Source organism: Xiphophorus maculatus, chromosome 19 (assembly GCF_002775205.1).
Source record: "Xiphophorus maculatus strain JP 163 A chromosome 19, X_maculatus-5.0-male, whole genome shotgun sequence".
In the NCBI taxonomy this organism is placed as follows: domain Eukaryota; kingdom Metazoa; phylum Chordata; class Actinopteri; order Cyprinodontiformes; family Poeciliidae; genus Xiphophorus; species Xiphophorus maculatus.
In genome coordinates, this window is record NC_036461.1 from 19857385 (window position 1) to 19874314 (window position 16930).

Consider the following 16930-nt stretch of genomic DNA (forward strand, 5'->3'; position numbering starts at 1 on the left):
TGAAACTCTTCCCTTCTTTTGTTTGATTCAGAATCTCTCTTCTCTAGAGAATACAGGCATGTGCTGATAATGCCGTTGTCTTTCTTCATTGGCAAACATTGCTGATGCTTAATCCAACTGTGGAGAGAGCCGTCAGTCTTCCCCAGGCTACAGCACATTTTAAACTATGACTTTAAATCCAAACATGGCTCCACAGTCATTCTGAGAGCAGAAAACCCTCGGCTGGAAGTGAAATGATGTTAAAGTATCTAACAAGAAAAGAGCAGAAAGCATTTTATTAAAGCAAAACATCTTTACAGCAAAAATTTTAGAGCCAGCAGGCATAACCCAGCAAACAAAAACAAAGTTCATGTTCATATCTTATAAATTTTTAAAATAATCTTTATTGTCAAGTTTTCCATATTGCATCGTCTCAGAGACTCAAGGCCACAATTCTCCACATCCTACCAAGGAATACAATGATTATCTGTCAGCTAGTGGAAGCACTCACACAAATCAAACACACACAAATCCTATGCAAAACAGACCAGATGTGTTTGAGTGTGTGGGCGTGTGTGTGTCTGTGTGTAACAACTTACTACCTTCCCAGTTTCTGAGTCTCTCCTGAATGTCTCTGTGATAATAGCAGATTGTTCTCCCACAAAATGTGCCATCTGACTGGCTCCACAACACCAGACCGTACTGGTGTTAGCAGCCTGACTGGTCAGATGACCAAAGATCCACTTTGGCAGCAGAGTGATGTTCTGTTCTAACTCTGGAACTTGGAAGAGTTCCAGAGGAATCCTCCTCTTCCAAAAAGGAGATCAATAAGAAACACACGCACGCACACAAAAAACTCTCAGTCTGAAAACTGAAAATGCTGAGGTGTCAGATTGAACAGTAGGGGGCGCCACACTGCATGCAGCGACACAAACATTTTTTTCCAAAACAAATCTGACCATTAGCTGCTTTAAATCCTCATGTTTCTTATTAAGACTTTTTTGTTTCCTCTGTGGAAACACAACGCTAACACTTCAACCTGCTGCGCCGAGTTTTACTCCCAAATTAAAACCTGCTGGTTTGCTTCAAGCTGAACACAATCCCTAATTTATCCAGAGCTTTGCTGGAACAAACAGATGGTAATATGAAGGAAAACATGAAGGACTGTTGGATGTTAGTGATCCAGCCTGAACACACTCAGCAGGCTGCTGCAGCAGGACGAGCCCAGCCTGGGGGGTTGAACATGCTTCAGTCATGACAAAACAAATTTGATGCTGGAAACCATTTTTAGTAAAAGGGGTTACACATGACAAGGCATCAGCTGATAATAACTGGGACTGAGGCAGCCCCTCTGCTTTTCATACAGCTCTACACACACACATACACACATAAAATAATTCAGCTTTCATAGTGATAGTTCCTCCTATAAATTGGCACATTGATGCTGTGAAATGCGGGCACCCAGCGGTTGTCATGGAGACCCACGTTACAGCCCGGCGCATCCCTCTGGGCGCCGTGGCAACACATCCAGTAGCCCGGCCCGTATGGCAGAGCCTGGCAGTACGGCTTGTGGTGCCAGCGGCACAGAGACACGTCTCCAGGGCGGTAGCGCTTTTTGCACTGTTTGCAGGGGTCATCACGGTAACGGGGGTCAGACACCCAGAGCGAGTCGGCGGGCCGCACGCTGTAGTTCTCGATGACAAACTTTAAGTAGCTGCAGGTGCACTTGAGAGCTGCGAGGCTCTGGGTGGGCAGCAGCAGCAGCAGGTTGACCAGCAGGTGGTGCGGCAGCAGCAGCAGGTACGACTGGGGGGCCAGCAGCTGCTGCAGCCTCTGGCGCACCCGCAGGAAGTCCTGCGACACCGAAGCGCTCCGGCCGAGAGGCACCGCGGCAGAGCAAGGAGGACAACCCATGGTCTTGTGGGCCTTGTTCTTCTCTGACCTCTGGGGGGCGCTGACCGGAGGGAGGGCAGGCTCCAGGTAAAAGGTCGTTCTGTAATGGGGGGTGCAGAGCGTTGGCCCCGTCTCATCAGGAGACAGGAACAGGAGGCCGGGCAGCGGCTCCTGTTTTGAACTCTGAAGGCCCGCTGTCTCCCCGGAAACCTCCTTAGGCGGTGCAGCAGGGGTGGGGGGCAGCACCCAGGCAGGGGACTCCACCCGGACAGTGGGTACCACCTGTACAGGCGGCTCCACCCGGTCTGCTGTCAGAGTTTCAGGTGGTCCTGATGAGGGTTGTGGCTGGGGTTGTGTCCAGCAGGAGCTGTAGCTCTTCTGTCCAGCAGCCAGCAGGACACGCCCCACTGTCCTCTTCAGGCTGTTGCTCCTGGACAGACTCGTCTCGCTGCTCCTCAGACACTTGGACTCCAGCTTGGCCACCATCTCTGACACCCTGATGATGTCTGGCTCGTCGCCCTCCTTGATCTCGGGCCGGGGGTTTCTGGAAAGGGTGATGGTGGTGGAGCTCCTCTGGAGGCTTAACAGAGGTTTTAGGTTTGGCTGCAACTCGCTCGCTCTCTGCTCAAGGAACGCCACCATCTCCACTACAGAGATCTTCTGCTCCTCCTCCGCTGGCGTTGGTCCCTGGGCTGGCTCCGGTGCCTCCCCACACTGTCCACCAGGACCCTCTGAGCACCTCGGCTCTGGTTCAGTCAGGATGTGGCTCCTCTGGTCCAGCTGATGGTTCTGGTTGCTCAAGCACCTGCGGCGCCTCTTGGCAGAGCGATTTTCTTCCCAACTACCCTTGGCCTTCACGGCGCGGAGCGGCCCCAGCGGAGTGTTGCCATTGGTGCATGCCTTCGCTGCTGGATCGCCATGGCTCAAGCAGACAGCTGAGCTGCAATCGCCGCCGTCTGCCCCATCTGTCCGTGTTGCCTCTGAAGCAAATATTGCAATCTTTTCCCGCACGTGTCCAGGTTTGATGACTGTCCACACGTTTGGCGCCACATCAGCGTCCTCCGTGGTGCTGCGGCACGGTCCGAGGGGAGTGCTGCATCTGCTGTCGGTCCAACAGGAGAGCTGCTGCCCGGTGGTGCTGCGCGGCGCCTTCAGATGTAGTGATGGGCCGCCGGTGCTGTAGCAGAGTGTGTTGGTGGAGATGAAGCTTAATGGAATACGGCTGGTGCTGATGTTGCTCTGGTTACTGGACATCTTCATCATCAGCGTCTCCTGCTGGCTACCAAAATAAGCGCTCCTCTGAGATGACGTCTGCACACGGACTGCATCCAAATGCACCTCCGAGCAAAGGAACTTTGGGTAGGACCTTAGATGCATGGCTGGCCTAGCGGAGGAGGAGAAAGTTATTTAGCTACAAAAATGATCAATCTTTATAAAGGAAAAACTTCAAATGTGCTACAGCTTTTGGATGACTTTTAAAGAATGTTGTGAACCAATCTGCTTCTCTGTGGTTCTCACATTAAATGTTGGCAAGAGTGAAGGGATGCTCCAAGCAGGGATAACATGTTCTGTAGTGTGGGTGTTTTGTTTTTTTGTTGTTTTTTTAAAATCAAGCGGACGGATACGGTGCTAAACACCACAATCAGCCAGCCTTCAAGAAGTCATTGGGATTCCAATCCATTGTAGCCCTCGTATCCACCGAGAGGATACAAGGGCTGAAGCAATTAAAGATCTCATCACGGAAACGACGGTGTTAGAGAGAACTACACAACCAGCTGTTTTCTGCTCATTAGGAAACAAGTGGTCAAGCCACTACTTTAAAGTCATTATAAATGTACACAAAATAATTATACCAAACAGTTTCAATATACCTATAGAATATAGTAACTATGATTACCTTGACAGCACATTTTGATTTCCCAGTGGTATCGGAGGCGAGATCCAGGTTGATGTGAAAGCTTCTCTGGTTCTAAAGCTTCATATCTTGCGTGTCGCTTCTTCTCCAACTGCACTAACTTCAGGAAAGCAGACTGAACATGAGCGACCGCCTCTGCATAGAACATAGAAGTACAAAAACAAAACCTGTAAATACGAGTTAAAATGTTGCAAGATGATAGATGAGTCATCCTAAAATGATGTAATCCAGCAACAACAAACTGACTCGTAATGTAATCTCTTTAATAATAATAATGTCATATCAGTTACAGGAAGGTTCTAGGAGTGTTTGAGTAGAAGACAACTGGAATATTTCTCTTGTCTATGGGTGTCAAACTCCAGTTCTTGAGAGCCACTCCAGGACTGGAGTTTGGTGTCCCCAGGTGTTTCTCCAACTGCCACATTAGAGCGACACGCAGCACAGTCCAGTTACCGCTCAAGTTTTAGAACGTTCCACAGTCAGAGCCACTACAGCGTTCTACCATTTAATATGAGGCCATTGAAACTTCCAGGAAGGGCTGAATTTTTTCTTGCTGTGCAATGCATAGTTGTTTGGGCACTGCAGGCCAGAGGTTATCTTTAAAACAAATATTCATAATGAATATGTATGATCTCATCCTTGGGATTAATTAACATTTCATAAATTTCAAATATTCCAGGTTAAACTAGAATTTTGAGTCATCTTAAAATTATTTATTTGTAAAATTGTATTCTTCACATTTTAATTCGGTCTCATAAATGCAATTGTTTAATTTCAGTTTTTGCCAAGAGAAATGTTATTTTTGACAAGGAGGAACGATACTGTTTATTAAAATCTAATCAGAGGCAGGTGCATATTTCACTCCCTAAAGGGCAGACCACTATTCTCCAAACATACCCATCATGTCCAGGCGGTATTGATCCATATTTTGATTCAGTCTTCTACCACTGGCTATTTAAAAAAACAAAATTACTGAATGTTTTTGCTGAAACAGACTTAAGCTTAATCGCATTATTTGTGACCAAAGTAGAATTTAACCATTGATTTTTAGAAATATCTTCAGCCAAATTAGTGCCCAATTGGTCTGTTCCGATTTCCTTCATTTTGAGTGATCAGCGATCGGTCAATACTTACTGATTGTTTTCACAGATCTTATCCAACTCCACAAAATTCTGAAATTTACCTACTGTACTGTTTAGCTCTGCTGTGAGAAACTGCTGCCCACCAGGTCACGTGTGTCGACTTTTCATTTATACGCAGCAAAAACAAGTTTGTATTGATTCACAGGTATTCTTTTATATTTTTTAGTTAAATAAAGTTGGTTGATTGAAGGTGTATTGTGACCTTAACACTTGTCAATGACAGTTAAAAGAAAAAAAAAAGTCAGTATCGATCTAAACCAGCAGGTCAGGCTTTTTAAAGATCTGTGATTGACCAGAAAAGTGCAGTCGGTCCACCCCTAGTGCAGACGCCTGGTGGCGTTATATCGGAATATGCTCCTCGTGTCACTCCTACATACCCACAGGTCTGAGGAATACAACAAATATATTGACTGGATCATGCTTTGTGCCATGTGAGATGCCTACAATGACAATATTGTGACAACCCCTGGTGAAATTTCCATAGCAACCACTGCCAATGTGCATTTTCACTCAAAGCTCAGTTTTTCATAGTGCTATTGAAGGCATCGCCCAGCACCTCCTCCCCCCATGTGGAAATTTCCAAAGTATACAGACTGTTTACAGGTGAGGCAAGACACTGTTGAATATGTAAGGAAACCTTTCATAGTTACAAAGTTTTCCATGTCAGAGATGTTGGACTAGTAGTGGACAGACAGACCACTTGATTATGAAGGAACATGTTTAACGCTGAGGCAACACTAGGCAGAGGACTTTTAGTGCAAAGTGAGGCCAGATAGATTTTGGGGCTTCATCCTCAAAATTGCTCAGAGTTACTGGATGTCACAACGTTAGCTTACAAACTTCAGTTGCTTTAATTTAGAGTATGTATCAAAGTTAACTTTTACACATCACAGAATTTATTTTAAACCTAAAAAGTATTTCTTTCTGTAACAAAACACTGTTATATAGTGCTGTTCTAAAAGCTCCTTTGTGAACAGAGTGTTAGTCTGTGATACAGGAATCACTGATTATCTCTGGCTTCTGATAGTGGTGACAACATGTCAACTTGACATTGTCAAGACATTTCAGGTAATCCACATGTAACGTGTCCAAAGACATGGTCAGTCTGGCACAATACTTTACTTTTTATAATAATTGTGTTGTAGTTTTCTTTGTTTTGCAAGTATTGACAAGATTTGTCTTAACCAGGTCATTTTTTTTTACCTTGTTTGTATAACTTTCGTTTTTAGCTAGACAAATTACTCATTATCTATGTTTCCATAACAAAAGTTGTGCACGCAACTTTGATAATATTTTGCTAATGTCAAAAAAAAAAGAATTTTGTAATTGCGGTGTTTCCATTAAACAAGAAACGATTAAGAACACATGTGAATTTGTTCACGCGATAAATCATTCAGAAACAGAGGATAAATAGCCCTTTGGCTAATTCTGCCGCATTTACAAAAATGTCAATTAATGAGCATTGTCCCTGCAAAATAAATCACATTTAAATGAAACCTGAAAGAAGAGAGATTCCCCAGCAGAAATGATTGTATTGGAGTCATTTGCTCTTAAGATTCATTGGCAGTTGGCATTTACTCACAAAGCTACAGTTGATTGAAGACCTCTGCTGTCTATGCAACTGCAGCAACACTGTGCTCTTCACAAACATGCCTCAGCAACCAGGCTAATAGCCTATACACTAGAGAAGGCAAATATTAGCCTAATTTATCAGCCAGGAAGTTTAAAATTCATCAGTGCATTGCTTAACATGTCTGATCATTTACACATAAGGAGATGATAACGTGAGAAGAGTTACAACAGGTTCACGGGTTTTTGGCTACAATCTCAAATTAATTGCCTGTTCACCTTTGACCTGTCCTGACCCATGTTACCTCGACACTGATGACGACTGAAAATTGATCACAGAACATGTTTACCAGGCACGTTTGATGCCGTTTTCCTAGTGGAGAGATGGGGGAGGGGGGGAGACCAAAGGCTCCTTAACCCACCGCAGTAGAAGCTTCCATTCCCTACGTTATCACTGACAGTCAAAGAAGGTCAGAAATCTCCTTCTGGAAGGCATGAAACGCTCCAAAGTAGTTAGAAACAATTCCTACATATAAAAAAAATAACTAAACAATGGTACAAAGTGACCAAAACTACTGAAAATGGTGAAGAGGTAAAATTATCAGTAGAAGTTACAAACAGAACCTCCAATACAGCTTATGTTTAGAAAAGCATCATAGAAGCTGGTTAACATTTTCAAACAGAGCTGGGCTATTAAAAAAAAACAAAAAACACTTTTTTATATTTCAGTGATAATATCATATGTAAAAAATATCTAGTCCCAATATTTGCCATTTGTTAGACTCGTCTAGCATTCCTTGTTCATGTGTGTTATTTTATACTGACATTATGGTCAAAATGCCATAAAAAAGGTCTAAAAAAGTATGTAGCTCTGAAACTATTGGCTATTCTATTGATTATTCAAATAGCTCTCTGAGCTATCTGAAGAAACTCACTGAGCCGACCAAACATAACCAATCCGAGCCAGGAGGAGGGGCTTAGAGCTGTCAATCAACTCCTTAAACAGGCTGCTAATTGTGTGTGGAGGGTGAGCGGTGCACACACAGGCATTATTGACAGCGATAAGACCCTCCTCCTGGCTTTGATTGGTTGTTTCTAATTGGGAGAACTGGTTGAAGGCAAAGGAGCTCTATTTCTTTTCCACAGATAATCTGTCTCATATTATACTGTCTCAACCAAGTGAGTTTCAACACATAAGCAAAAAAATATATATATTTTTAAAAGTTACATGCAGCAGCTTTAAGCCTTTATAATACAATATAATATAGATTTTAAATACACAAATACTTCATTTCCTTTAAAAAAAAAAAAAAAAAAAAACAACAACAAAAAAAAACAAGAAAGCAAACATAGTCGTAGCCTAAAAAGGCTTGATCATTTAGAGCTATCAACATATTCAGGTGTCAGAAGTTCAGACCTTTCTGCTCAACTTAGTATTAATACAGGGTGAGGCTGATCTGATTATTTAATGTATTAACCAGTTAATATCTGAATAGCAACAGGTGTTTAATAAGCCGCCCCCCCACCCACCCCCTTTAGAGAATTAAACGTAAAGCTATGCCACTTGAGGATTTCTGGGTATGATACATTTATAGATCTTACATGCAAACTGTATATGTTTTTGCACAGCTTTGGCTTCATTATTGCTCTGAATCTGTTCTCTTTTTTGAGTCTTTATACTCCAGTTAACTGTTAATTCCTAAATTTGTTCAACAGTAAATTGTTTCAGACACACAAAAAAAGCCTATTTTGTGCCATTATTTTTTTCCAAAATGCAACTAAATTTAATACTTTGTGTTCTTTGATGGACACCAACAATAAATATGCAAGTGTGCTCATTTTCTAAAACAGAAATTAGCTCATAAAACCAAGTTTAGCAACACAATCGTAGCCTCCATATGGGATACACACATTTGAAATCTGAAAGAAAACTGTTCAGATATAATGTAACAACAGAGAACAATGGGTCATAATCTTTACACCAACCAAAAACAGCCACACCTACAGGTATCCATCTTCACATTTCAGATTCTCAGGTTTGGGCAACATCTGCAATATATTGATTTACATGTTTTCCATCAATAGTTCAATGCTTTAAAGAGGACCATTAAAAAAAATAAATAAATAAATGACTCAATCTGGGTTTTAAACAGTTTGTCACAAGTAACTTCATTTCATTAAAGAATGGACCAGTGGCATGTGTAGATTGCGAGAGACCTTCTGGTGGGTGAGGTCAGCTAATAACAAAGATGAACATCAGAAGACATTTAGAGGGGAGCAGGCTTGGTGGTGCCTGCGATATGAGGCGCTACTTTCTGCAGTCACCCAGCTGTGGTCCACTGGTTGGTTTAATCTGCAGGATTTATTCCTAAACTTGTAACAAATCATATTCGACTCCACATAATACATCAATGATGCAATCAGATTGTTAATCAACTGTACGGGGCTAATCATTTCTGAGCACAACAGAGAGCTCTGCATTACATAGAACCTAATATTATGCACCATGACATCATTTATATATTTAGTCAATTTTTTTTTGCTGACGTCTATATCTGAAAATCTAAATGCTTTTCTAACAGCATCTTCATAACCAGCTGCATCTTCATAGCCAGCTGTTTAGCTGTACCGACCCTGTTTAGCTTTAGCTACTTTACATAGTAAAGGAACCTGGAAGCATCCGTAGTTTTGGGTTTTTTTCTCCCCCGTTTCTCCAACCTTGTGAATTCTAAAAACAAAACCCTGTGTACGAATCCTGCTAAGAAGTCACTGATTGTGGAGACAGAACAGAGTCTGATAAACAACTGCTGTGTCTGCAGTACGAAGAAAACAACCGAGACCGTGCTGGGCCTGTTCATCACCTCCACCCCGCTTGTGCCACTTTCCTTGGGGTTCAGAATGTTAACGGCTGTATTCCACAGCGGATCCACACACAGCCAACGAGGAGGCGGAGGCACGGTTAGCAAACAACCGCTTAAACTGGTCAAGTTAGTTAGCTGCGACTAGTTGAAACCACTGCAACCGCAGCAAACTGGTTAGCTGTAATGCTAGCTAGCGCAGAGCAGCGAAGCAGGAAAACAGAGCATTTAATAATACAAGAGCTCGTAAAAACCTTCAATGTTTTCACATATATTGATACAATTTCAAGACGAAGCGGCTCACTTACCTGAAGAAAGCAGTTTCTCCGTCTTTGCTACAGGAAATAAAAACAAAAATCTAGGCTAGTAGCTGGAACAGCAGCTAAACTCCACTGTTTTCCAGTTTGTTTCTGTTTTTGTACCGACCCGAAGCTGCGGTCAGTTAATTTAGCTGCTTGTTTAAGTTTTTTACTTCCCAAAGCAGCTTGGCTAATAAAAAGCTCGCCCTTCGTGGCTTTATAGCAGCTCTATCGTAAACGACCAAAATACGTAAACTTGCAACTCTGCGTCATTACGTCACAACTTAAAAGGGAAGTGTAAGGTAAAAATGAAATAAATGAAATATTGGTCTGTTACCTCTGACATTCAGTTACAACAATTTTGTGGTGTGAAAAGAGATTATTGGATACAAGTCTGACCCTAAACCGCTTAAAAGGCATCAAAATCTAGCAGAATTTGGTGCATTTCAGAGAATCATCAGGCTTCAAACCTGATGGCTTTATGTCATTTCATTTAGGAGCAATTATAAATGTAATCAAAAGTAATTTGACAACTAATTTAGCCTCCCTTTTGGTCTTAATTCTCTTCTTCTTCTACACGATCTTAATTTTTATTTTTAAAAAAGTAATCTGGATCCAAAATCTTAACTAGAGGTTCTTTGTAGTAAGTCAACACTTTTATATACTTCCACGGTTGAATATTGTTCATGGGTTGAGGGATTTTTCATCTCAATTCTGAACTTACTACTTCCACAACCTCACCTTGGATAAATCAATTTTACTAATTCCAAAGAGAAATGAAACATTGTAACTCATATTAGACCATCTAGTTGTTATAGATGGTAATGGCTCTTGGCATAAAGGATCTACTGTAGCAGTTCTGAAGGAGCCTCTGATTCAAGACACTCTGTACTATTTGCAGAAAACTGGAGATTTTACAAAGGAATTTGTGGCACTGCCATACGACACTTTATCAAATCAACTTGACCTACAACTTAATTTCCACAACCCTTCTAAAAAATATTTTCTTTTCAATCTCTTGGTGTGAAATTAAAACTAGTATTTTTCACCTAGAAAGTAGAAATTAAACGTTGAACCAGGTAAACCATTCCATTTTATTGAGGAAAAACACATTTGCACCATTCAAAATGTGTATCATTCATAACAGAAATGTGAAACAATGCATATGTGACATCGAGTCAAAACAGGGCTGTATTGACTGTATCGAGTCAATACAGCCATTTATTTTATTCAGTATGAGTCAACTTACTTTTAAAAACTTAAATCTATTGTCGATGTCTGTCGATTGACAATAGATTGAACTTTTATAAATCATCTAGAAAAAAGAGAACAGAATAATCTGCTGTGATTACCACTGAATCCCCGGCAATGATTGTCTATGGCTCAAATTTCTTGGGATTATTATTAGACTTTTTAAAAATGTTCTGTAGGAAAAACAATCATCTTCACTGTAGATCAGCTGATAATCTGGAGGTCCACCAAAGACAACCTTTGCTGTGTTTTTAAAAGATCTGGTAGATCTTAGATCTATGATTATTAGCTGTGCTAAAATTGGTTTTCATGTATTTGTGACTGTTTTCTGTAGGTTAAGAGAAATTTTGTTCTTTTAAGATTCTTTTTAGATTTCCAACAGATCCACAGTATATCTCAAATAGATTTGCAGTTGACCTCCAAAGGTCTTTTGTTTGTTTGTTTGTTTGTTTGTTTTTTATAGTACATCTCCGGTAATGTCAAAGACTTCTCAATGCAATTTCTCAACACGAACATCTGAAAGGGTGAGGTCATAGTAGATGCCAAGTCTGTTGATGGAGCTCAGGTTGGTTAGCCGATGTCTGAATTCAAGAACGTGGGAATTGTTAACAGCCACCTTGAATTCTGTGGTTGTGCACAATATCTTCAGCTGCAAAAAGAAATGATAACATGTTAGTGAACTGGACTCTAAAAATGCAGCAGATTCACAGACACCTTTATTCCCCGAGATGGTAGAAGATGTCTGACCTCAAATGGCTGACCCTGGACAAAGGGAAACTGCTTCATATCCCTCTCCTCTTTCCCCCACTTCTCGCCGACAAGTGAGTTCCTGACAATAACCTTTTTTCCGGATTCATTGAAGCGAGGATCAAAGTGAAAGGCAATATCATTGCCTGCAGACAAGTTCACCGTGATCCTGATTGGCAACAAGGACACAAAAGCAGAGTGATTTTTTTTTGCGGTTAAGCATCCTATATTTCACACTAATACGACTGTCAGTAGAGAAATATGTTTGATTAAACCCCCAGTGTTGCTTCTGACCTGCCAGCATTGGGTTTTATGGTTCCCTTGATGGTGATCAGTAGTTTATCATACATTCCCCCTGGCAGTTTCTCTTCATAGGGAACAGCCTGTCGAAAAGTAAATGAATTAACACATCTCTCTGTCTGTCCATATTTCTTGATGCGTTTCTCATTTTCTTTGGTTTTCTTACAAGATTCTTTTGAGGTGCGGCCGGCATAGGTGCTCCAGGTCCATATGAACCAGGTGCAGTGGGTTGACTTGGATTCCCTCCTGGCCACATACTATTGCCTCCGGATTGGCCTCCAGGCCAGGTGGGGTTGGCAGCAGGTTGACCCCCAGGCCACATCGGGTTGGCAGCAGGTTGACCCCCAGGCCAGGTGGGGTTGGCAGCAGGTTGACCCCCAGGCCAGGTGGGGTTGGTTGCTGGCTGACCTGAGTCAAAATTCCATTATTCATTTTTAATGATCAATTCACCTTTTTATATAAAGCTATATTTGATGGCAAAATGCATCTCAAGAAAATTACAAAAGAAAAATCTATGTCGTTTTTAATATGGATACACATTCTTGGATTTTTATGTTTTGACTATGGACCTCAGACACCATATTAAAAATATATTTAAAATAATCTTTTCTTGTCAAACAGCAAAATATTGCCAGAAATGAAGACTGAAGTAGGTGAGAAACTAATCCATAATAGACCCAGAGGCTCCCTCTCCTCATGGGTGAAGCACCAGTGGCATCTGTGAGTTTTCTACCACAGAGTTGCAGGATTTTAATGGAGGACTCCAGTGGCATTCTGGGACCTTGTCGAAACTAACAAATGGCTTTGTCTAGCAGACATAGAGGACAGGAGGTAGAGTTTATTATTAAAGAGTTTATTGTCAGGTTCAAAATATTGCTTTTGAACCTGAAAGGTGTCACTTTGTCAACGTATCTAAGGTCTGGCATCCATCATCTACCAACAGAGCTCCCATCCGAAAGAGACAGTGTCTGGTGATGTCATGACTGGCAATGAGGTCAAAGACTGCCTTCAAATGGAGGCCAGCCAGAAAGCTTGTGTGGCCAGCCTACATGTACCAGTACCTCCAGATTCCGTGAACATAGAGTAAAAGCAGATAAAGGCAGCAGCAATCTGGATGAAATCTTCAATATTTTGGAAGGGTTGAGGTATCAGCAACACTTTGGCAAAGAAAGTTACTTCTTAACTTGATGAGAGGCAACCAGTATGAACAGTGTTGATGTTTAGTGGGCCTTGAGAAAGGTGAACATAGGGGAAGCTAATTACCTAAACACTATTTAAGTGAGTACTAAGAGAAGGTCCACACCGTATGGCTCCACATCTTTAAAATCTCCTCAAAACATTGGCTTTCCCAACATTTTTAGAACTTTCCTGTAGCGATTACTCATATTATTTACTGTACATATCGACACTCGCTGAATAAAACCTTTCAGCATTTGGAGGGATTGGCCAAGATTGTACCAAAAATTTGGGACAAGCGGAGACCAGAGATAGGTCTGTAAACTATTTCTCTTCAAGGATCTGGCATGTCCAGATTAGCCAAAAGACAATTCAAGTGTTGACATAGTGTTACAGCCAGCGGTCACTCAGTACAGTGGGTGAAATTCACTGAATACAGAGGAGCCTACATTAAACAACAAAAGAATAGTTGACTGCTTCTACCTGGCCAGGTGGGGTTGGCAGGCCAAGGACCTCCTGATTGGTTGTTGCCCTCAGGGGGCCAGTCACCAAGAGCAGCTGAAAGCTGTAAAGAGAGAGAAAGAAAAGACACCTCTGAACTCAAGGTCATCACACATTTATGAAGCTAAGTAGAGTTGGGAAGATATCTAGTAATATTTAAAGGTAGTAAAATATTGCCATATATACAGTATATGCTTGATGTAATCCAGCATTAAATATATCTCTTCATTGAACAACAAAGGCAACATTTTATTTCAATGTTCTTTTTATTTTAGACATAAAAAGTAAATATGATTTTAAAGTTGCGGTTTACTTCCATGTTGGATTTGTTGCATTTTAATCAAATTCACATGGAAAGAAAACAATAAACACAAAAGTTCTGTTAATGCCAATAAGTAAATCAGACTTACATCCATTGTGCTCTTCTGTGAACTGAAGCCCAACTGGAAGCAGCAAATGAACAACAGGTGAGAAAAAAAAAATCTATTTCCTATTAACCCTCTATGGCATGGCGTTGCCCTCAGGCAACAAACCACATAGCTGTACCTCACATTGCTCCTTTATTTTATTTTTTGGGGGGCATGATTTTTGACATATTTTTGTCCAAAAAATAGTTCTTTTATGAATATAGTTTTTGTTTGATTTGTATTTCATTTCTCATAATCAGTGTAGACAATCTTGGTGTTCTAGACCAATGTTACCCTGAGGCAACAAACCCAAATCTGGTTCCAGGAGGTGTCAGAGTCCGATTTTATGATTGACATGTAATTAGGGACCACCAAGCTCCCAAAGAATGCAGGAAAATATTTCTTCCCCACAAAAATAAAAAGTCATGCCATAGAGGGTTAATTTGGAAATAGTTTTTGCAAATGAATATGAATGCAAAATGTAGAAGTGAGGATGTTTGAAAAAGTTTAGCTCAAATCAGTTTAAATTGTGTTTTTTAGTTTATTAATATCCTTAAACTCTAACATGTGTCATGTCAGGGAAAGCCACAGATTGCGTCACATCTTCTCTCTGATGTAATCCCTCACCCCAAGTGTTTCTGGGAAATGTGGTGGCAGTGGGCAGATTTGTCTATGATCAATAATCCATTATTGAAGCTTGATAATGTTTGATAAAGTTTCACATTTGTAATTTCATTTAAAATGTTGTTCTCTTCAACTTCTGGCCAATGCCAATATCCTCACATAGATCCACAGAAGTGGAAGCTACTGTTTGTGTGAATTCTTGCTTTGGTTCTTTTCAGCCCCTCCCAACAAACTAATGTTGATTTTTTTTTTTTCACTTCTAAAAAGACGTAAAGCAATAAACATTCTGCAAACTCAATTTCAGCCATGTTTGTTTTATATACATATGTGTCTCCAGTAATCAATATGCCATAGCACTAAAACTCACATTTCATTCAGCAGCTAATGGTTGGCTTTCTCAGTAAATTCCTTTCCTGGCCACACTCTGTGCATCTGGGTGTGGTTGCAGCCCACTTCCCTGTATACTTGCATGTCTATCTGTGTACACATGGTTACTGTGTAATACCTGACTTATTTCAGTACTCACTGAGTTTTATTCAACACCAGACTTCTTTCAAATCCATAGTATCAGCTCCTAGAAACTCAAATGAAAGTGTTTCCTGTTTCTGTGTTTTCCTTGACAGTAAAGAGTAAAGTTACCTCAGATCATCTCGATGAAACTAATTCACAAGTTTAATAATGTCGATCTCTGAGTCAGTTCAAATCTGCGCAGGGAAGTTTTACCAGAACTGGTTGCTTTTTTTTTTTGGAAAGAGTCAATCATGAGTGTAAGAAACGGAAAAGAGACGTACCTGTTTGCTGGAGAACGGCTCACTGTCAGGCTGTAGAACATGAGAGTGTTTTTATGTGCAGAGCCACGCCCTGTTTTCCTGCTTCGACCTGTTCCTGTAACTAAATCATAACAGTCATTTGTTTGCACTACAGCTAACAAAAACCTAAAGAATATTTGATTTGTGCTTCACCTTCATCTCTGTGATACAAGTTTTTTTGTCCATAAAAGGAAAAGGGGTTCAGATGAATTTTAGTAATATACTACTAGTAACTTATATTTCATTAAGTTGAGATAATGAGAAGGATTAAATAATTCTTCACGTCTTCCTACTTCTTTTCAAACAGAAAAGTAGTAGTAAAAATAGTATTTTGTTCTTGGTTATGTATGCACATGTTTTTCTGTGTCCTGCTGATTGCTTGTTCTCATGTTTTTTTAAAACCTTTTGGGGGGGAAATAAATACAAATAAATACAAATTTTAGGACAAACGAACCACAGACCTCACAACATAAGTTGGAACCTGGTCATTCTTTTCTTGGGTGTGTTGCTCAGTGTTGCTGTGCAAACTTTTGTTCTATTGTGGACTTTTGTTTGAAGGATCGGGCTTTGTTCTGTCTGGAAATGCGTTGCCATGTGAACCAAAGAGCATTCTAAGATTCTGACCCACCCTCAACACTTCTCACGACTCATATCTTTTCCTCTGCAGAAATTCTCAGAAGTGATCCTAGAGCTATTTGCTGGCAGCCAGTTTCAGCCGTACCCTTGGCATCTGTAACTGAACTATTTTAGAGTGAGAGCTCAGATGTTTCTGGTTGGCGTTCTATAAAACTGCCGTTTCATGCCTTCCCCTTTATGTCTCGCGTCAAGTCAGATTAAATACATGAAAGTAAGAAGTCGAGTCCAAAGCAAAAATGTGCAAGTCTGGAGTCCTAAACTCTGTATTTAAATAAAGTTGGAATTCCAGTCCAGAGTAAAACAAAAAAATTAAACAACAAGTGGATTTACATGTCAGAACAAGGAAGCGGAAATGAAGAACTAAATCTTCAAAATGTCTGTGCTTATAGAGCAGATTCACCTGTTTTATCCTTTTTATTGAACCTTGTTGTTATAAGGAGAACCATAGTTGTTATAGTTATGTTATGTGAGAAAATCAGATTTTGCTTTTATGACTTAATCTGCCCAGACTGATACATTCCTTTGAAATATTGTGTTCTACAATAACAAAAGCTATTAGTTTGCAACAATTACTTTTATATTGTATGTTAAAGTTTAAAGGCTCAGTAATATTTAAAATCAACATTTTTGAGCTTTACATCATATTCTAACGTTATTCCCTCATCAAAACTTGCCATGATTCTTTCATGCATGGTTGAGGGATCCTTTGATCCTATTGATCCTATTGAGCTAGGTCCAACCAGCAAAAAGGCTTGTTGGACCTAGCTCCGCCTTCGAGGGGCAGCTCCTCCCTGGAGCTGCAGCTTCCAAGCTTCTGCCCCACA

The 16930-nt window shown here is 40.7% G+C and overlaps 2 protein-coding genes across 2 annotated transcripts; both read right to left on the reverse strand.

The window, feature by feature from the left end:
- Positions 1-249: 249 nt before the first annotated feature.
- On the reverse strand, positions 250-9918 carry LOC102219442 (F-box only protein 34-like). Its single transcript, XM_023353260.1, has 3 exons — positions 9665-9918; positions 3770-3922; positions 250-3256 (listed from the first exon to the last, which is right to left on the reverse strand). Exon 3 carries the CDS (start codon positions 3247-3249, stop codon positions 1378-1380), a length of 1872 nt encoding a protein of 623 aa, XP_023209028.1. The 5' UTR covers positions 3250-3256; positions 3770-3922; positions 9665-9918; the 3' UTR covers positions 250-1377.
- An 812-nt stretch (positions 9919-10730) lies between these two features.
- Positions 10731-15514, reverse strand: LOC102219692 (galectin-3-like). Its single transcript, XM_023352166.1, has 7 exons — positions 15453-15514; positions 14041-14073; positions 13613-13694; positions 12120-12361; positions 11948-12036; positions 11654-11822; positions 10731-11555 (listed from the first exon to the last, which is right to left on the reverse strand). Exons 2-7 carry the CDS (start codon positions 14044-14046, stop codon positions 11397-11399), a joined length of 747 nt encoding a protein of 248 aa, XP_023207934.1. The 5' UTR covers positions 14047-14073; positions 15453-15514; the 3' UTR covers positions 10731-11396.
- Positions 15515-16930: the final 1416 nt, after the last annotated feature.